This window comes from Leptonychotes weddellii, chromosome 4, assembly GCF_054177405.1.
Source record: "Leptonychotes weddellii isolate Sample4059 chromosome 4, ASM5417740v2, whole genome shotgun sequence".
In the NCBI taxonomy this organism is placed as follows: domain Eukaryota; kingdom Metazoa; phylum Chordata; class Mammalia; order Carnivora; family Phocidae; genus Leptonychotes; species Leptonychotes weddellii.
Genome location: NC_138372.1, coordinates 126,657,740 through 126,679,813, shown reverse-complemented (window position 1 = coordinate 126,679,813; position 22,074 = coordinate 126,657,740). Strand labels below are relative to the sequence as shown.

Sequence of the window (22,074 nt, the reverse complement as noted above, 5' to 3'; positions counted from 1 at the left end):
TGGAGCAATATATTACATATTGTCATGAATGTTATGGCTGACAATTTCATAAGAATTTGTGACTTTTGGGCAATGAGTGGAAGTTGAGAATGAGGTAAGGTTTTTTTCCTTCGGAAGCTGGAGTTTCAATTCATTTAATACTCTTCAGAAAACACCATTGGAGTAAAGTTTAGCCCAGAACCAGATGCTAAACACCATTTCCATTTATTTAGCTGAGTGTTATAGGAAGCCACTCATAGGCACGGAACACTTGATGTAAAAATAAAAATTCATTTAAAACTGGCCTTAAGTCTAAAGCTCATTTTAACAATTTTATTACTTCACCTAAGATAAAATATATAATTTAAATAACTATAAATAGTTAATTAATGTAAAAATAGCATGTGGCCCAAGCAATGTTTGAGAGGTCTCCCAAATAATGAAGCAGTTACGCACAATAAAGAGAAATACACGTAGTAGGGTATTACTCCACACGTTACTTTAGGTATCACCCTTTCTTGAAGGTTACTTAGGCTAAAAGAACATGCTTACGATGTGACTTTAACATTTCAACATTTCAAAACTTGGTGAAAGCTTTAAAAGGAGCAGTTTTGAATGCATTAAGTAGTTAATTTTTTTCTCCAGGCACAAGATTTATCTTACCAATAACACTTCCAGTTAATAGTTGGTACTTTCCAAAAGAGAACTAATCAATGGTGTCTGTTACTGTTTTCATTTTAAAAGGCTTTAAAATCAGTGACTATATTAGCCAATTTTCAAGGAATGTGGTGCAGGCTTCGTGAGAGGCTCTTGACAAAGCTCTTTCTGGGGTGCAGCCAGCTGTGGCCAGGACGCCGGAGCTTTGTGCAGCCTGGGGGACCCAGACACACCAAAGGGCTGCCTCCTAACTACCTGATGCCTTCCCTGCTGCCCAGGTTCAGGATTTAGAGAGGATGTGTCCTAGCTGCTGGGCCACACATATCCAAACAACCCATACACTAGGGCTGTCTGAGTAACAGACATTGTTCTTTGAGCAGCACCTTGACGTTTTACTTCTGTCCCTTTGTTCCCCGCCCCCTTTTTTTTTCCATTTTGCTTTATATTGTTTACTCTGCGAATTATTTCAAAAGCTTGAGACACCAGCACCAGCTTAAAACCTGCTTAAAACCAATCTTCTCCCTTTGTTTCCTAGTACTCGGAGGATTCTGAGGGTTCTTTATCAGGAAAAGTCCATTATCTGGTAGTTCAGCTCCCTTTGCAGGATAGGCTCATTTTTCTCTCAGCGACCCCCAAGTCATATTTCAAATTTTCCTTCAAAATACAGTTCTTTTGGCAAATCCATGGCTAATTGACTCATCACAGATATTGTGTTACATCAAACTAAAAATTAAATGAATTTATAAAGGAAATGGCTCAACTGAAAGAGCACCACCCTGGACGTTTGGAGACTGGGCTCCAGTTCTGGTTCTACAACTTGTTAGGGGTGCCTGATCTTGATTTGCTTGGTCTTGACTGAATTTCACTTTCCACACATCATTTATTTAAAATTTAGCAATGTAAATTATATACAATCAATATATTGATATCTAATCAATACATAAAATACCATTTATCAAAAAGAAATATTTATCAGATATATAAAATATGCATATCCATACATATATGGTAATTATGAATGCAAACATGAAATATATAAAATATAAGATTATATATGTATAATTATAATATAATACTTATATATTATATGATAATAAGATTACACACTCTCTACATAATATATAGAGAGATTATACAATTTTCTTCTTATTTTTACATATTTTATTCTTTTTTTTTTTTTTTTTTTAGATTTTATTTATTTATCTGACAGAGAGAGAACAAGTAGGCAGAGAGACAGGCAGAGGGAGAGGGAGAAACAGGCTGCCCGCTGAGCAGGGAGCCCGATGCGGGGCTCGATCCCAGCACCCTGGGATCATGACCTGAGCCGAAGGCAGACACTTAACCAGCTGAGCCACCCAGGCGCCCCTACATATTTTATTCTTGTAACTGCATAGCGTGTTGGACTGGGTTCTAGACATCTGGTTTTCTCCCAGTTTTTTTTTTTTAATTTTTTTAAAGATTTTATTTATTTGAGAGAGAGAGAGCACAAGCCAAGGGGGCAGAGGGAGAAGCGGACTCCCCACCGAGCAGGGAGCCTGATGTGGGGCTCCATCCCAGGACCCTGGGATCATGACCTGAGCTGAAGGCGGATGCTTAACTGACTGAGCCACCCAGGTGCCCCTCTCCCAGTCTATTTCAGGTGAATCATCCAGAGGGACGGCTCTTCCAGCTGTAGGAGAGTTAGTGGAGTACCAGAAACAGATTAGTGTGTTTAATTAATGCAATACAGTACAGTAATATTACATACTTTAAATATTATAAGCTCTTAGAGTTTAAAACATATATATATTTAATGTTCATATCATCTGGATATGAGCTCAGCCTTGGAGACATAAAGATCCTTTAGAGAGATGGTATCCTTCATTGACTCATAAAATTTTTTATGTTCACATCTTCACTTTTCAGATGAGTAAACAGGCCCAGAGAATTAAGCCGAGGCTCCTGTCTTTTCGCTGTCCACTTTGCTTTTACCATGTGACCATCAAGGCGGCCTAATGGCAGCGGGACCTTTTGAAAGTTATTCTCCTAACAAAGACCCACAGTGGGGTTTCTTTCCAAGCCGGCCCTTGGGGGCGGACCGATCTGTCCCGCCTCCCCTCCGCCGCTCTGGGGATAAATCGCAGCCCCACCTGGAGCTCCCGGCCCCTCTCCCGAGCGCGGGAGGCATGGGTTGCGGCGTGAGCACCAAGGTGGTCCCAGGGTCGCCTGTGCTGTCCCCGGTCAAGCAGGAGGGTCAAGGCCAGGGCAGCTCCAGAGGCGTAGGCCCCGGGCCCGAGGCCGTGGCCGAGGCGGCTCGGAGGATGCAGGTGGCCCGCTTCCGCGCCAGGTTCGACCCCCGTGTCCTTGCCAGGTAAAGCGCCAGGTGAAGCAGTGGCAGAGGGGCTGGCCTGGGACTGGGTTGAGGAAGATAAACCAAGCACCCATCAAGATGGCCTTAACGTTCCCCTCAGCTTGATTAAACCTTAAACAACCTTCTTTCAGATGACAGACCCCTGATGTCCCTAAATTCTTTCTCTGTCCCTTTGAGATGTAAGTCTTCCGCAGCCCGGGAATGTCTTTCTCAAGGACGGGGCAGCCATCTCTTTGAAATGTAATCAGGAGGCCACTTTCTCCCCTCTCTGTGGGAAGGCAGGAGCCCAACTTCCTCAAGCACCAATTAGCAAACACAGGTGGCCTAGTCACGTGGACCAACCCCTCCTCCCACCCCCTCAAGGTCCTCTAGGGCTTTTCTAGAAGCCCGCCCAGTGAGGAAAACTCTCTTGCCTTTTGTTTCAACCGAGTTGAAGTCAGTCTCTCCCCCCTACTGCAATAGTTTTGACTCCAGTTGTAATAGTCTGGAATAAAGTCTTCACTGTTTTTAACAAGTGTCTGGGGCAAATTCTCTTTGACACCTCTGAGCAGGGAGGGCAGAGGATTGGGAAAATTCCAGAGTGAAAGTAGAGGAGGAACAGGAGCAAGGAAAGGGAGTGAATCCCTGACCTCAGAGCTGGGGAAGGAGGAAGGCCTCCCAACCCTTACAGGGTTGATGGGGGCCTTGCCACAGATATGCTGGGACTGGGTCCAGACAGGCCTGTTTGTGAAGGATCTTTACCACATTCTGGAAAAGGAGACCATAAATCATGGAATAGAAACAAGTCTTTGAATCAGCCAGATTTGAGATCCATTCCTGTGTCTTTTATCATGTGTGATTGCGAATGTTCCTTAGCCTTTCTCCTTCCTTAGTTTTTGCCTCAGTAAAGTGGGAATAATAATAATATCTACCCCATACAAATGTTGTGAGGATAATTAAAGTAATATAAGCAAATTGTGGTGCACGGTGCATGACAAGTCTTTATTGAGATTTTAGTGCGGTATATAGTATTGTCTTCATAAGGCACACGTAAGACCTAGCTGACTCCCTGCAAGCAATGAGCAAAGGGCGCCTGGGTGGCTCAGACGGTTAAGCGTCTGCCTTCGGCTCAGGTCATGATCCCAGGGTCCTGGGATTGAGTCCCGCATCGGGCTCCCTGCTCCTTGGGAGCCTGCTTCTCTCTCTCTCTCTGTCTCTCATGAATAAATAAATAAAATCTTTAAAAAAAAAAAAAAGAAATGAGCAAAGATGACAGGTTGGTTGGACTTGAAAAAATAATTTCCTCAGAGTGTACCATGTTGGACATATAGAGGAGAAAATCATGAAATCCTCTTCCACTCTACAGGGCTTGGTGGGACACAGTGGTGGATGGCTCGTCTGGCTTCTCAGGGACATTTCTAGCCCTCAAATTGTATGAGCACTTCATTGCAGTGCTGTGAACAGAGTCTATGCAGAGCCACTTCCTGGCCTACTTGGGAACTTCTAATATAAGGAAACCTTGTGGATTAGTCCAGTAGCTGCTAAGCTCAGAGACAAAGTTGGCTGATCCAACTGAACTTGAATCAGAACGGACATAGGATCTTATCATGACTGAATTGGTTAGATGGCGTCTCTGGTCATCCATAGCCAGAGACATGAGGCTGCTGTGGTCCAGTCTTATCCACTCTCATAACCTCCATCTGCAGGGTAGTCCCAGTCCTTTAGAGCGTGAAGGGGTCAGAGAGGTGGAGGGTCACAACAGTGTAAGGGCTCTGGTGACTAACTCAAGGCTCTTTACCTGATGAGGAGTTAAGCCCCAGAAGATTAAGTGACTTGTCCAAGTTAGTGGCAGGATTGAGTCTAGAGTACAGTTGTCTTTCTTCTCCATTGTGATTCCACTTATAACTCTTGCAGAATAGAGACGATAGAATTTAAATCTGACTATATGCACTTTCTCCATTGCTTCTATCAAATAGATTGTGGTATTATTACTGTTTCCGGGTTTCATTTTTTTAAATACATGTTCAAAAAATTCCTAGTTTGTTGCAGCTGAAGTTAAAGTAATAATTTCAATTTCGAGGATGACGTAAAACTGCACCACCCACAACATTAACGTTGAGGCTGCTCTGTTGGCGGTGGGTAGGAGTGGAGCAGTGGAAAGGGGAAGGAATGGAATGACCTTGTAATGCCTTCTCCGAGGCTTGATTCGATCCTTAATGTTTTCAAAATATATGTGGTCATTTGGAAATAATAGGTGTTCAATGAATGATTCTTTCATTCAACATTTATTGCTGTACCCTCTGTGCCAGGCGCTGCAGAAGATATAGCCACTCAAGTCATAAAAATAGTCACCGCCCATGGCCATCACAGGCTCACAAGCAAGGCTGCAGTTACAGGAATTTGTTATGGGACATTTGTTATTCAATCTAAAACCATTTATTTCCACTACTCTACATTTTGGCTTAAAGCCTACTGTTCCCTTCACTGCCAAATTACTAGCATTTTTTTTCAAGTATTTGGTATATGAAGGCCCCTTAGCAGTATTGAATAAAGCTCCTTTTCTTTAAACAAAAGAGTGTAGTTAGTCAGCGATGGTAATTCATCTGATATCTGATGATTAATTCCACGAGCAAATGAATTTGCCTGCAGTTTTGAAAGCATAGTGATAAATTAGTATTTGCAAAGTGCTTTCATCCACATTAGAGGTAAATGTAAATATTGCAATAGAATTTTGAAATGCCTGTGATTATCTTCAAAAATCAACCTGAAAGTGCATGTGAATAAAAAAGCAAAGTTGGAAAGAGAAGAGGCGACAGAATCTATTTAAGTTGAGTAAATTGCTATCTGTTTTGATAAAGTAATTGGCCAGAAAATTAAATGCACTGCATAGAACAAAGCTGTTTTCTGTAAGCTGTTACAGCAAATGCCATTTTTATTCAGGAAGCACAGGAATATGAGGAACAGATAGGTAGGGGAAAAAATTACCAGAAGAATAAACTCAGCAAAAAGAAGTAAGGCTATTTACCGCACAGACTGATATTTGCATTTGAATCTCTGTTACTGAGTATGCAACTGAAAGCGTTACTTTTCCCTGCATACTCCCTGAGCACATTCCATTCGCTGGCACCCTTTTGTGGGAGAAGTTTTAATAAGGTGGAAGAGCAGCAAATTACAATAAAAGTAAGGCTACCTGGGTTCTCATCCTTACTCTAGAACTTAAACAACCAATTTGCTAACCTGATCTTCAAATTTCCTAATTCGTAAAATGAGGGGTTGGATTAAGTCGTTCTCTAATATTTTTCCCAGCTGTAAAATCATGATTCTAAGTGAAACACTTTCTCGACATTTCTTAAATAGAGGGTTAAACTTGATAGAATTCTTAAATTCACATAGACGTTTACACAGATAATTCAAGTTTAAGATTGCCAGCCTTTGAAATCCTAGCTGACTTCCTGGCCTTTCCCAGAGAGAGAGAGAGAGAGAGAGAAAGGGAGAATAACTTCATGCATTAACATATATCCCATGTTAAAATTCTGTTTCTTGTGTAGAAATTGCAAGTGCAGGGGGTTAGCTGGGAGGAAACTGTGGCTGTAACCCCAACCCCACCAGATGTGTTTACGTTATGAATACTAATCTATCAAGGAGCTACTGGTGGGCGAGATAGAGATAGGGTGTGTGCCCTCACTAGGTGAAACACCTTTGAAGGGGTTGGATTTAAATCCTATCCATTTCAACTACAATCTGGGTGACCTTGGGAAATCACTTAACTTTTATGATTCTTAATTTCCTTATCTGAAAAAGGGGGATAGTATTATGTTAGCCCATGGGGATATTGTAAGAAGAATTTTTTTCAAAAAATAAATTTTCCGACACACAATAAACACATAATAAATGGTAGCTGCTGTTCTTAAGACTGTTGTAATAGTTATCTTTCCACCAACTAATTACTTTTATATCACTTACCTCCATTTCAAAGAAGACTCTGGGGAGGGTTTCAAAAATAAGAAATACAATTAAGCAACAATGAGCAAAGGAACTGGATTGGGGGGGTGTAAAGATAAAAAGAGATGATATAAAGCACCAACTTAGATAATTTTAAGAATCTTCCCTTCAGAGGATAACAGATTTGGCTTTTCTTCCCGATAGATACGACATCAAGGCTCTAATTGGGACAGGCAGTTTCAGCAAGGTTGTCAGGGTGGAGCAGAAGATCACCAAGAAACCTTTTGCAATAAAAGTGATGGAAACCAGAGTGAGGGAAGGCCGGGAAGCGTGTGAATCAGAGCTCAGCATCCTGAGGCGGGTTAGCCACCGCTACATTGTCCAGCTTGTGGAGATCTTCGAGGCCCAGGATCGAGTTTACATGGTGATGGAGTTGGCTACGGGAGGAGAGCTCTTTGACCGAGTCATGACTCAGGGATCCTTTACAGAGCAGGACGCTGTCAGAATTCTCCAGATGGTTGCTGATGGCATCAGGTATCTGCATGCGTTGCGAATAACCCACAGGGACCTAAAACCTGAAAATCTCTTATATTATCATCCAGGGGCTGAGTCGAAAATTTTAATCACAGATTTTGGTTTGGCACACTCTGGGAACAAAAGTGGAGACTGGACGATGAGGACACTCTGTGGGACCCCAGAGTACATAGCCCCTGAGATTTTGCTAAGGAAACCTTATACCAGTGCAGTGGACATGTGGGCTCTTGGCGTCATCACATATGTATTACTTAGCGGAGTCCTGCCTTTTGATGATGAAAGCCATACAAGACTTTACAGGAAGATTCTGGAGGGCAAATATAATTATACAGGAGAGGTAAGAAATAATTTTACTCCTATTGAGTTAGCCTAGTGTAGTTTCTCAACCTCAGCACTATTGACCTGGATAGGGCTGGATGATTCTTCTTTTTTTTTAAACTTTGAACAAAAACAAGATTTAGTAATTTATTACTCACAAGTCCTGGAGGGTATGTGGCATGCCCAGAGCCACACAGTGAGATTGTATGGGGGGCAGGAGAGACAGGGCTGGATGATTCTTTATGGGGGAGCGGGGGGTGGTAGGGTAGGGGTTGGGAGTGGGGCTGTCCTGTGCACTGCAGGGTGTTTAGAGGCATCCTTGGCCTCCACTCCACCCTCTATACACTACTGGTAGATACTGGTAGGTACTGGATATCTAGTAAATACACTAGATTCAACACCTTCCTCAAGTTGTGACAACAGAAATTGTCTCCAGACATTGTTAAATGTCCCCTGCAGGACAGAATCACCCCTGGCTGAGAGCAGTCGGTCTCAAGGTAGTGAGGGCCTGAATTACTGAACTGTCTGTGGTTAGCACATGACATTGATAATTAAGTAGACCAGTGAATTTGTAGTTTTTCTTTCATCAGCTGAGTAGACTAATGTGTGTGCTCAGCATGATGCTTGGGTGTTTGGGTGAGAGATTTTCTGCCTTGAATCTAGATGATCCAAGCCCTTTTTGTAATATAATGTTTCCTCAGTGAAATGTTTAACCTCATAGCTTGTGTAAAATATTTATCCACTGTTTAAACTCGGAACTCCCAGTGTTTATGAATGTGTTCACTTCTTGTTGTTTTCGACTAGAGAAAGTTGTCAATGCTTATGTGTAGGAAGCCTGACAAAAGGGGAAATTCATTTCATGTTCAGCAGGTAATCAAATATATGTTTAACTATGAAAGGGTTCTTTTTCTCCTGAAGGCAAATATTGATAGTTTGATTATAGCTACTTAAGACCTAACATCTATATGTATAACATCTTAAGCAAAATCAAAAGCGAAATAACTAATTTAAATATTATATTTTCTATACTTTTACAAAGCTTTAGTATCTTATTGTACATGCGTACATTTTTAAAAAACTCATCCAAACTGGTAATTGAGAACTAAGACTTACATGGGAAAGTAGGAAAGGATGGGGAGAATTCACAGACAATGTAGTACCATTGATTATTAAAAGTTTGAAAGATATCCAGCCTCACTGATAACCAAAAAATACAAATGAAAACAGTCTTTTTTTTTTAATTTTTCAAATCAATAAAGATTAAAAAACCCCACTTCAACTCTACTCATTGCTGCTAAGAGTACTAAGAGATCAACCATCTCAGTCACTGCTGGTAGAGGGCCAATTTTACAGATTTCTTGGGATGCAGTTTGAAAATATGCATCTAGAACTTTTAAAAGTTTATATGTTTCGATCTGGTAATTCCACTTCTAAGAATCTAAGGAAATAATACCAGATGCAGCAAAGGTTTCAGTATAAAGATGCTCATCTGAGCTATAGTTACAGAAGTGGAAAATTGAAAAAACCCTAAGAGAAAGTCTGAATAAATTATGGGACATCCATATGATAGAATATATGATAGTCCCTAAATTATGCAAGCTTAAATATTGTACAGGTGTTGGAAAATGTTCACAGTATGCGACCAAGTGAAAATAAAAAGGGAGAATACAAACTGTATAGAGAATGATCACAATCATGTGGAAAAATGTATGCATAGGAAAAAGGCTTAAAAAAATACAGTAAAATGTAGAGTAATAATGATTCCATACTTTCACACACTTCTTAAAATTTTATACAGTTGGGCCAATTCCAGAAAGTCTAATGTCTCAAAGTAAGATACACTCCTTACTACTCTTTAGTGAGATGTCAAGTTTTTTCTTGAAGGCAGAAAGACCTTAAAATATTCATACTACTTAATGAATATGTTAAGGACCAGGTTAGATTATTTTCTCAGCTGAGAACTTAGTGTGCCTAGGTAAAGGTGAAAAGTTGCTGACTCTGAGAAGCAGTGCTTAGCTCTCAGTGATGGGATCATGTCTGCAACTTTCAGAAACAGTGCTTTATTGCAGCAGTCTTTCCTATTTGACTTTTTTGGTTTTTTTTTTTAAGATTTTATTTATTTATTTGACAGAGAGAGACACAGTGAGAGAGGAAACACAAGCAGGGGGAGTGGGAGAGGGAGAAGCAGGCTTCCTGCCGAGCAGGGAGCCCAATGCGGGGCTCTATCTGGGATCATGACCTGAGCTGAAGGCAGACACTTAACGACTGAGCCACCCAGGCACCCCTTTTTTAGTTTTTTAAATGGCATTAAAATTTTAGAAGATCAGTTTCTTCTGAAACCTTAAAGGTACCAGATATTTTCTATACTGCAGGATTTCTGATGATGTTGAAAGACATATTAAACAGCTTTAGTAAATTCTCTTTCTAGTGCTTTAAAGTTTCCTTTTCAGAAGTAACTCATTTCATTATAAGTAGTTTGAGGCTAAATATTTATGTTCAGATTGAGTATTAAATTAACATCACTGGGCGCCTGGGTGGCTCAGTTGGTTAAGCGACTGCCTTCGGCTCAGGTCATGATCCTGGAGTCCCGGGATCGAGTCCCGCATCGGGCTCCCTGCTCGGCGGGGAGCCTGCTTCTCCCTCTGACCCTCCCCCCTCTCATGTGCTCTCTCATTCTCTCAAATGGATGAATAAAATCTTTAAAAAAAAAAAATAAATAAATAAATAAATTAACATCACTAAAAAGAAAACAAAAGTCAACAATGTTGAAAAAAATCTTAAACATCAAGACTGATTTTTCTCCAGAATCCCAGAACCATATATTAACAGGAAAATTGTGTTCTTTATTATTTTTGAGGAAATACTCATTTAATAAAACTGAAAGTCCTAGTACTTATCAGCCTAATACAAATTAAATACTTAAGAAACCTGTTTCAATTTATATCTTATTTCAAAACACATTTAACTGTTTAAAGCTTTGCATTTTCAGTTATAACCTACAGAAATTTTGAGCCTCTTTTTTTTTTTTTTGGATACTTGAAATAGGGAAGGAGATAGAACACTTTGTCATGTTAAATCTGATAAACCTGCTGCAAGAGCCATAACTTTGAGGAGTTTTCTAAATGAACTATGGGGATCCAGGATTTAGAATTTCTTGATCTAAACTTTATGCTGCATATAACATTAGAAATGCACATTTCATAGTATAAAATATGAAACACGTTTTTATACCTTATTATCTAAGGTACTATATGCACCTTTCAAAAATTCAGTGTGTGTTCACGTAAAGTATATTAGAATAATTATGGGTTGACAGGATTTTTTTTCTATCGGTAAGAGTATTTGTGTGGGGTTTTGTTTGTTTACAAATAATCAGACTATAATATTTAAACATGCAAAGTAATTGGCAGTAATGTTGCACTTGTTTGCTAAAGATACACTTTAGCAAACAAGTGTTTGCTAAGCAAACAAGTTGTTCCATGGGTGACCACACAGACACACATATACACAAATCACTGCATTGAGAATCCTAGAGCTGTGCTGCAGACCATAGCTGAAGCTGTATTTTCAATCAGAACGAATGTAAAACCTGTCATGAAGGTATAAAATAATTTGGTGGTGAATGTTTTTCTGTACCATTCATGTGCAATTATAGTCTAAATTCTGCTACACTACATGAAAGTAAATGGACATTCCAGAATATAGATGTGATTATATAGTCTTAAACTAATTATTATTAAACCAAGATTGCTGAAAATCAGTGATGCATTTGTTATAGAGTATAACTCATTGTTTACAGTATGTTTTAGGTGATATCATCATAACAATAGAAGGTGATCTAAGTATTCCAGGTAAATTTATATAGCAGTGAAGAATTACATGCCTTCTGTGGACATTTTATAAGTGCATTTTATATTGCAATAAATTTTTTTCTCTTTAAAAAAAAATACAGTAAAATGTTAACAGAACTTATTCCTGGTTTGGAGATTATGGCTCATTTTGGGTTTTTTCCTTTATATTTATTTTTATTTATATTTATATATTTATTTATTTTTAAAGATTTTATCCATTTATTTGACAGAGAGAGAGAGAACACAGCAGGGGGAGTGGGAGCAGGAGCGGGAGAAGCAGGCTCCCTGTGGGAGAGGGAGAAGCGTGCTTCCTGCTGAGCAAGGAGCCCGATGTGGGGCTTGATCCCAAGACCTTGGGATCATGACCTGAGCCAAAGGCAGACGCTTAATGACTGAGCCATCCAGGCGCCCCTTTTTCTTTATAATTTGAATATCTTTCTGTTTCTGTTGTTCTTTTGTTTACAAAGAATACATATTTCTGTTTTGGTTAGAGCTCCATGACTCTTCTGTTCTACATGATGTTGGGAGGAACTGCAGTCATTGGAGCTTGACTGGGATGGAATGTCCATGATGGTCCCTCAAATGTCTGACATCTTGGTGGGGATGGCTGGACATCTGGGGTTAACTAGGTCACTGGAACCACTAGGCCTTATTCACCTTCCTCTCTCAATGCTTCATAGGGCCATCTCTTCATGGGGGATTCTCTGGGGCATCTTCCCAGCAGGGTAGTCAGACTTTTTACATGGTAGTTTAAGCCTTCCAAAAAGGAGTATTCCAAGAGGGAGACAGTGGAAGTTGCCAGTGCTTTTAAGGCTGGGCTTGGAAATAGCACAGCATTACCTCTGCCTCATTCTATTGTGAGTCCTGTGAGTCTTATGCTAGCCCAGATTCAATGTGGAAAGAGACCACACGCAGTCTAACTACTGGGGGAGTGGCTTATTGGGCCTTGTTTGGACTAGATATCACTATTCCTTTTTTAATGTGCAAAAACAATAGAAATATATTGTTTAAAAAGTCCTTTTGTCAGGTTTAATTCAGAGGGTTTCTAGGGTTGGATTCCTCAAAAAGCTGAGAAACCCCTGAGAAGACGGTTCATGTTCAAGTGACTTATTGAGGGTAAACTCCCCGGAAGACAGGTAAAGGAGTGGGGCAAGGAGGACAGGGAAGATGAAGAGGCCAGAGCCATAAAGGTCAGCCTCATCTTGCAGGGAAGAATTCTTCAACGTTCGTCCAACCTGAGGCAGATGAGCTGGGTTTTCACACCTACTGCTCTCTGTTAGTCAATGGGGGTGATGGTGGTGGGAGCTGGTGGTAAATTTTTACATTCAATGGTGATCAAAGACAAGTGGCTCCAGGAGCCCCAGGTGGTCACTGAAAAACAAACAGACAAACAAAAAAACACCAAAAAAACAAAGTGTTGGCTTTTAGAAGGAAAGCACTCCAAAGAAAGGGGGTATGTATACATACAGAAAAGAAGGGCTCAGGGTCTGGATGGAGCACTGACATTGTCTCCATGTTGACACCCTCTACTCCTTGAGGAAATGCCTGTTTGTAGCCTCAGACAACATGCAACCCAGAGTAGGATTGTGGCTGCTTGTAATACTGGGTTTATATCCCTTTGGCTTTCTCTCCTGTGTTTGTCAGGCACCCATGTCCATCATATTCACATTCTCTTATAATATTACCAAGCGTCTTAGTCACCTCAAGCTGCCGTAACAAAATACCACAGACTGGATGACTTAAACAATAGAAACTTACTTCTCACAGTTCTAGGGGCTGAGAAGTCCAAGATCGAGACACCAACAAGGTAGGTTTCATTATGAAGCCTCTTCTCTTGGCTTGTTGGAAACTGCCATCTTGTGGTATGCTCACGTGACCTCTTGTGTGTGTGTGTGTGTGTGTGTGTGTGTAGAGATAGGGTAGGGAGAGAGGGAGGGAACTCTGGTGTCTCTTTTTAAAAGGCCACTAATCCTATCAGATCAGGACCCCACCCTCCTGACCTCATTTAAAACCTTAATTACTTCTTTGGAGGCCTCATTTCTAAATATAACGATACTAGGGATTAGGGCTTCAACATATGAATTTCAGAGGGACACAAACATTCAGGCCATAATATCAAGGGAACACAGACTGATAGACTTAGAAAAGCATATCATCATGTTTTCTCTGTCATCATATTATTGTATACCTACCACTTATCAATAAGCATAGTAATTTCTAAATGCACCAATTTTATTTAAATACCAGGGTGACCATCGATTCTGGAAGCGTAGGTGTGGTAGACAGAATAGCCCCCTAAAGATGTCCCTACTCAAATACTCAGAATCTGTAGATGTGCCATCTTACGTGGCAAAAAAGAATTTGCAGATGTGACTAAATTAAGGATCTTGAGATGGGGAGATTATCCTGGATTATCTGGGTGAACCCAATGTGATCATAAGGGTCTTTACAGTAGGAAGGTGGGAGGGTCAAATGTAGAGAAGATGTGATGAAGGGAATATAGATTGGAGTGATGTGCTTTAGAGATTGAGGAAGGGGTCATGCACCAGGGAACGTGTGTAGTCTCTAGAAATAGGAAAAGGCAAGGAAGGAACTCTCCCCTGGAGCCTCCAGGAGGCAGCTCTGCTGATACCTTGATTTTAGCTTATAAGACCCATTTTGACCCACAGAACTGTAAGATAATAAATGTGGGTTTGTTTTTTTTTAAGATTTTATTTATTTATTTGTCAGAGAGAGAGAGAGAGCACAAGCAGGGGGAGTGTCAGGCAGAGGGAGAAGCAGGCTCCCCGCTGAGCAAGCAGCCCAATGCGGGACTCCATCCCAGGACTCTGGGATCATGACCTGAGCCGAAGGCAGACACTTAGCTGACTGATCCACCCAGGGATCCCAATGTGGGTTGTTTATTAAAGTCATTTGTGTGAATCACTATTTTTCTCTAGAAGTCAGGTGGAGAAGTGCAATAAATAGGACAAAACTTCCAGGGACTTAAGTGTTGTATCTCTTCTGATGGAGAGGAATGATGTGTTTAATATTTATAGCAAATATTTTATAGACACCTGGCTGATATATACTCTGACTCCACCCATGTATAAGCAAGAGATTAGCTATAATATTAATGTGTAATTCTTCTTAATTTTGGTGTGAAATATATTCCTTTTCATGGAGCTTTGATGACCATTCCAACTGTGTTATTCTTTCCTTTTTCTGAATAGTGTTTAGGATTATAATAAATTTCTTTTGTTTTAACATTTAATCTATATTTCATCTTTCTAAGACATTGTTGGCTCTTTGAAGTCTGGAACTGTAGCATATTTCCCCCCTTATATCCAATAAGATATCATGAAGAGGTAAGCATAGAGAATGCATTTAACAAAAATAAATGCTTTTTAAAAATTATTAAGAGATTCTGATGTATAACTGCATGAGTAAATGCATCTCAACTATAACTGCATTGAGCACAGAGTACAAATTTTAATTTATAGTAATGTGGATTTTATTTATCTATTTTTCTAATTTTATTTTGTTTTTTTAATTTAAATTCAATTAATTAACATATAATGTATTACTAGTTTCAGAGGTAGAGGTCAGTGATTCATCAGCCTTATATAATTCCCAGTGCTCATTATGTCATGTGCCCTCCTTAATGTCCATCACCCAGTTACCCTATCCCTCAACCCCCTCCCCTCCAGCAGCCCTCAGTTTGTTTCCTATGATTAAGGGTCTTTTATGGTTTGTCTACCTCTCTGATTTCGTCTTGTTTTATTTTTTCTCTCTTTCCCTATGATCCTCTGTTTTTTTTTTCTTAAATTCCACATATCAGTGAGATCATATGATAATTGTCTTTCTCTGATTGACTTATTTCACTTAGCATAATACCCTCTAGTTCCATCCATGTCGTTGCAAATGGCAAGATTCCATTTTTTGTGATGGCTGAGTAGTATTCCATTGTATGTATATATACCACATCTTCTTTATCCATTCATCTGTCGATGGACATCTGGGCTCTTTCCATAGTTTGGCTATTGTGGACATTGCTGCTATAAACATTGGGGTGCAGGTGCCCCTTCAGATCAGTACATTTGTATCTTTGGGGAGTAAGGTGGATTTTAGATAACTAATACCTTCAGTTGCTAAATTTATTAGATTCATTCTGGAATGTTAGGGTGGCTTGGAAGGGTACATTTGCTCCACTCACTGGGCTTTGCAGGGTAGGGGTAGGAGTTCCCTTTTCCAGTTGCTTCCTGCAATGCCTGAGAGGCAACCAAGATAGAAAGACACAGCACATGGTGAAGAAAAAAGAAATCCTGTCTACTGTGTGAAGGAGGCCTTTACTTATCTACTTGATTACCAATACCATCATGATGGCTTTCAGCTTGGTGGCAGAGCTCATGCTGGAGATAGTAAGTAAAAGACACATCCATCATTTCTCCCAGAGACTGTTGGAAAGCGTCCTTGTATGGGTCCCACCTTCCTTCTTGTCGGGCCTTCCTCCGGCCAGGAATCATGCTTAGCTCTGGGAATGCCCACATGAAAATGCTCAGTGTCCCTGCTCTGTGGGATCAAGTGGTCTTAGAGTCTGAGAGACCAAGTATTCTTCTTCTTCTTCTTTTTTTTTTTAAGATTTATTTATTTATTTGAATGAGGGAAAGAGTGAACAAGTGTGAGAGGCCAAGGGAGACAGAGAATCTCAAGCAGACTCCCTGCTGAGCACAGAGCCTGACGCAGGGCTCCATCTCTTGCCCCTGAGATCATGATCTGAGCAGAAATCAAGAGTCAGATGCTTAAGCCAGCCAGGTGCCTAAGAGACCAAGAATTCTTATGTATCTCTTCAAATGTAAGTGCTCTGATACATGTAGGAACAAAGGCGCAGAGTCCATGGAACAAGGGAAGACAGGCTCTTACTGCTTAGGAAATTTGGGTCAGATTTCATGAAGGAGAGGACATTTGTGCTGTGTCTTGGAGGACGTGTAGGAGTTTCTGAAAGGGAGACTGGCACATTCCAAGTAGACAGAACAACATATGCAAAAGCACATAAAAGGGAATATGTATTGTAGTAGTTAGAAAACAAGAATTTTGGAGCTTCGTGTGCAGGTGAGCATATATTTATGTGGGTATTTTGCAAAGCAGTGTAGTGTTGTGGTTAAGGGCATGATCTGGAGCAATGCTGGCTGGGTCCATTCCCAGCTCTGCCGCTTACTAAATGTGTAACTTTGGGCACGTTGCTTAATTTCTCTGTATCTCAGTTTCTTCATTTGTGAAACAGTAATAATGATCGTGTTTACCTAACAGGGTTGTTGTGAAGATCAAATGAGCTAAAAGATGTCAAGTGCTTAGAATAGTTTCACATATTAGTACGTAGCGCTATATATGCGTTAGCTATTTCTGTTACTACTGATGTGGGAAACTCTGGGACTGTAAGTTTAAATTTTGCTTAAATAAGTTACTATTATATATATAAATATATGTAAATTATATATATAGATATGTAACAGTGCCAAGTATACCTTTTTCATCTTTTAAATGGAATAGTGAGAAAAGTGAGGTATTAATATTTTAATGCTAAGGATAAATTACACATTCTTGCCAGTGAGTTGGGAATCGTGTATTATTGTCTAATTATATCACACTATATCACAGTAATCTTTTTTGATGTGGAAAAAATTGATAATAAAATGAGTCTTATAGCCATATTAGCCAGTTGGCAAAGATAAACACTGGTAATAAAAACATATTTTAAAAAAATCCCACAGGGAAAAAAATAAATTAAAAAAATAAAAAAATAAAAATCCCACATGGATTTTTTTTTTAAGATTTTATTTATTTATTTATTTATTTTTTAAAAGATTTTATTTATTTATTTGACGGAGAGAGAGAGTTAGCGAGAGCAGGAACACAAGCGGGGGAGTGGGAGAGGGAGAAGCAGGCTTCCTGCCGAGCAGGGAGCCCAATGCGGGGCTCGATCCCAGGATCCTGGGATCATGACCTGAGCCGAGGGCAGACAATGACTGAGCCACCCAGGCACCCCCCCACATGGATATTGTTAGAAAATGGTCCCCATGTACTTAGATTCACCTATGATTGCCATACTGGTAGGAAAAATTTATTAATGTACTCCCGTTGAAGTAGCAGATCTGATGGATTTTGCTCACCAGCCATGACCCCAATTTTCTTTCTATATCCTCATCTCCATTAACTTCTCTTATTTTTTCTTTGCTGTATTTCTCTTCCATTGAGGTTATTAAGTAGGAAAAAGGGAAAGAAGAGCAGAAGATTTGGCTCTTTAATTCCCTTTTATTCTCTTTCCATCATGACTAGAATTTCAATAGTGAAATGAACCACATTTCAGTTAGGTCAAAATTCTTATAATTTGTTTCCCATTCCTGTGATTTAGTTCTTAAAAACTTATGCTCACAAAAATGTGGTGCTCAACTTTTTAAGTGACATTTTTACTTTAAAAGTTTTACAGAAAATAATTTTAATGGTTATAAAATCTCTCATAATGTACTTCATTTTCTGCTTATCACTTTCTTCCTCTCTTCTCTGACTTAAGTGGTACAGGTATATATCTTCTTCTCTTTAACTCAATTACAGTGAGTGTTTCTTGGAATTGAAGCCATGTGCATTTTACTTTGGCTGTGTAGATATTACCTTTAGTATAAGGGGTAATGATTAGAGTGAAAAGTAGTTATCTGTTTTCTTGATTATGTTGCACTTTTTGACCTTGATATCATCAACAGAACTCATGGAGTTGGGGAGAAAAGAACTATTTGTGTAAAGTTTTTGCAAACTGAGAAATATCTGATTTTGGTGTTATGCTTATGTTGTTTATATTCTGGTTTATGAGGTTCATAATAGGAAGTAATTCTAATATATATTATATATGGAAGAACAAATCAACCGTTGATTTAGGTTTCAGAGGCCAATTCAATTTTTTGTTGCTACAATTCAGTTTTATGTTCTTCTTTGCTACTTTTTATTTATTAATTTTGTTTAGGAAAACTGAACACATCTCTTTTAAACCTTGAGTGGTTGAAATATGATAGGTGCTCAAACAAATTAGGCTTTGTCCAATCCTCTTTAAATTTCAGTGTTTTCCTTATAAGAAAAACTGGAAGCATCACTTCTCTTATGTCAAGAACCCCTTAACTCACAAAAATATTCTCTTTATGAGCCTGGTATAGGATTAATTGGTTCTTCTTCCATTTTTTAATTTGATGTTACCTGTAATAAACTTGTATATATCTCCTGACTTTTCCCAGGGTTTACAAATGGCCCAATGGATATAGCATTCTGACATAATTAGCTTTGTCTTTGAACAGTTTTAGCTTTGGCAAAGATAAAACAGCTTAAAGTCTTAGATTGGGAAGAAAAAATTTTAAATTTTAAATATTTAGAACATAATGATGTATAGAATCTCCTGCTTTCTGATAGGAGGAAGAGTGATTTTCCTGGTCTACAAGTAATAAAGTTATGGAGAGTTAATTGGTACTTTTGGGCACATTTACATAAAATTTAATTGCAAAACATAAGTGAAATCCTACCAAGGCCCTACACTAAAGCTCAAGGGAAGGGAAATGCTAGTCAGAGAATTGTCATCAGTAGAAGTTTTGTTGTTGTTGTTATTGTTTTTTTGTTTTGTTTTAAGATTTGATTTATTTATTTTAAAGAGAGAGGAGGTGAGCAGGGGGAGGAGCAGAGGGAGAGGGAGAGGGAGATAATCTCTAGCAGACACTGCTCTGAGTGCAGAGCCCCACATGGGGCTTGATCCCAGGACCCTGAAATAATGACCTGAGCTGAAACCAAGAATTGCACGCTTAACTGACTGAGCCACCCAGGTGCCCCCAGTAGAAGTTTTTAATAAATGCTACTATTTAGAATTTTTTTAAAATTTTTTATTTATTTAATTTTTTAGTAATCTCTACACCCAGTGGGGGGTTTGAACTCACCACTCCAAGAGCAAGAGTCACATACTCTTCTGACAGAACCAGCCAGGTGCCCCTAAAAGCTACTATTTTTAATGGGATAAATGCTACTTTGAGTTCTCTTAGCCCAATTTTGAATGATAGCTTATCCATCTACTTAAAAATAGATTATTTGTGGTTTTCTGAAAACTCCATAATTAAATCCATCAATAATTATTACCCTGTACTTCAGTAGCTCTATATTTAGCAAATTTTAACATTAATTACCATCCTTAAAATTTGAAATGTTGCATCTAGCATTTTAGGAACTGTGTATATTCTGTGTGTGCTTGTGTGTGTGTGTGTGCTTGTGTGTGTGTGTACTTGTGTGTGTGTGTGTTTGTAGTGTTTAGCTTCTAATAATGACTTATCCTTTGGGTAAATACCCAGTAGTGCAATTGCTGGATTGGAGGGTAGCTCTATTTTTAACTTTTTGAGGAAGCTCCATACTGTTTCCCAAAGTGGCTGCACCAGCTTGCATTCCCACCAACAGTGTAAGGGGGCTCCCCTTTCTCCATATTCTCGCCAACATCTGTTGTTTCTGTGTTGTTAATTTTAGCCGTTCTGACAGGTGTGAGGTGGTATCCCATTGTAGTTTTGATTTGTATTCTCCTGATGATGAGTGAGCATCTTTTCGGGTGTCTGTTAGCCATTTGTATATCTTGCTACCTTTCTTTATATTTGGTTCATTATCTCAACGCAGAACTTTGTTTTGAGGACACATATTTATCATGATAATAGTAAGTGGACTCCATATGAGAAGTTTTGGATAATTTTCTTCTTCCAGTTCTCTGAATATAGTAGGTGGATTTGTCCACAAAAGAACTGTAAGAGTTACATTATGATTTAAGAGTAACAAGAACAAGAGCAACAAAAACTTACACTATATTTTATATCTTGAAAACTATTTTTCACATACTTGATCTAATTTGGTTCTAATAACAATCTTGTGAAAGAGATATGATCCCCATTTTTTTGATGAAGAAACTGAGACCCTATATTTAGAGCTGTATAGGGCTAAGCAGCTTGCGTAGTCCAGATCCACTTGCCTCACTCCCAGGCCTTTTCCACATTAAGATGGGTTAACAGGGTGACTAATGGCAGCGTCTCTTTGAGATTGCTGAGAAAAACTGGAGAGGGCTGCCTAGGTGGCTCAGTCATTAAGCGTCTGCCTTCGGCTTAGGTCATGATCCCAGGGTCCTAGGATCGAGCCCTGCATCAGGCTCCCTGCTCTGTGGGAAGCCTGCTTCTCCCTCTCCCACTCCCTCTGCTTGTGTTCCCTCTCTCACTGTGTCTCTCTCTGTCAAATAAATAAATAAAATCTTAAAAAAAAAAAAAAGAAAAGCTGAAGAGAGGAATTTTCAAGGGAAAGAGCGGAAATGACAAGGTGGATGTCCATACTGGTGAAGGGACTGAATGATGTCATCAAGTGAGAGTTGGTCCACGATATGAATTTGATTCAATGTGTGGTCTCCAAATCGTTTTTTTTTTTTTTTTAATTTCTTAAGTAATCTCTATGCTCAATGTGGGACTCGAACTCACAACCCTGAGATAAGAATTGCATACTTTACCCACTGAGTCAGCCAGATACCTCTCTAAATCGTTTTTGGTCATATTAACTCTATTAGTCAAAAAACTGTGAGCATGCACACTCAATTTTTATTCATTTATAGAATATATACATATAATATATTAATTTATTTTATACTTTATACAACATAGACAAAAATAAATTTTAGATTAAGAAGATAAAAATAAAATAGTTCTGACATTTTTTTCTACACCTGTCATTTTCTACTGTGAAATATATAATTGACTCCTAGGTGCTCTCCAGTTGTTCTTTATAGCTCAGGAATCCTGTAACTTCTAACCCATGTTTGAATAATGCACTTTGGCTGAAGAACTTTTTTTCTATGTTACCTTATTTTCTGCAACTGCATTTTAAGCATTTATTCATTTGGGGTCATCTTAATGAGCTCTCCATAAATCTCACTACACATATTTTATATTTTCCAGAAAGATTCAGTTGCTTGTCTTATAATGTTCCATTGGAGACATCTAACTTAACCTTGAGCCTAGATAAATGTGTCTGGATCCAGAGCCAAATAGATGTCTAGCCAAAGCAGAAGATGTGCCATTGTGAGTGTCAACCACTGACGTACTTTGTCTAGACATGCAGTGTTTACATTTTATTTTCCCTGTGTTTGAGTATTTGGCAAATGCGTTCATTTATTTCACGTGTTTTATTTTGGGGATAAATATTTCTCGGATCTCATTTAACCTAAATACGCTGAAAGAAAAAAAAAGAGCAATTCCTTTACTGGTTTCTTTTGATTCAAATTCTAGGTTAATAGAGTGTTAAGAGATTGGAGAGTGTGACGTCTGAATTGAGTCTGATTTTTCCTTATACAAGGACAAAGACAATAGGTTGTAAGGATTTCCCTACCTTTCTTGGGAGATGCAACTTTTTAAAAACACATGCCAGGTGCCTCAGTGGCTCAGT

At 39.1% G+C, this 22,074-nt stretch overlaps 1 protein-coding gene across 1 annotated transcript in view; it reads left to right on the top strand.

Annotated features, from left to right (window-relative positions):
• The first annotated feature begins 2,638 nt into the window (after positions 1 to 2,638).
• The window catches only part of PSKH2 (protein serine kinase H2), a 21,614-nt gene continuing 2,178 nt past the window's right edge, over positions 2,639 to 22,074 (top strand). The window contains exons 1-2 of the mRNA XM_081817205.1: positions 2,639 to 2,986; positions 7,112 to 7,778. Of these exons, the coding sequence (XP_081673331.1) occupies positions 2,802 to 2,986; positions 7,112 to 7,778 (852 nt within the window). The 5' untranslated portion in view covers positions 2,639 to 2,801. The remainder of the gene's footprint in view (positions 2,987 to 7,111; positions 7,779 to 22,074) is intronic.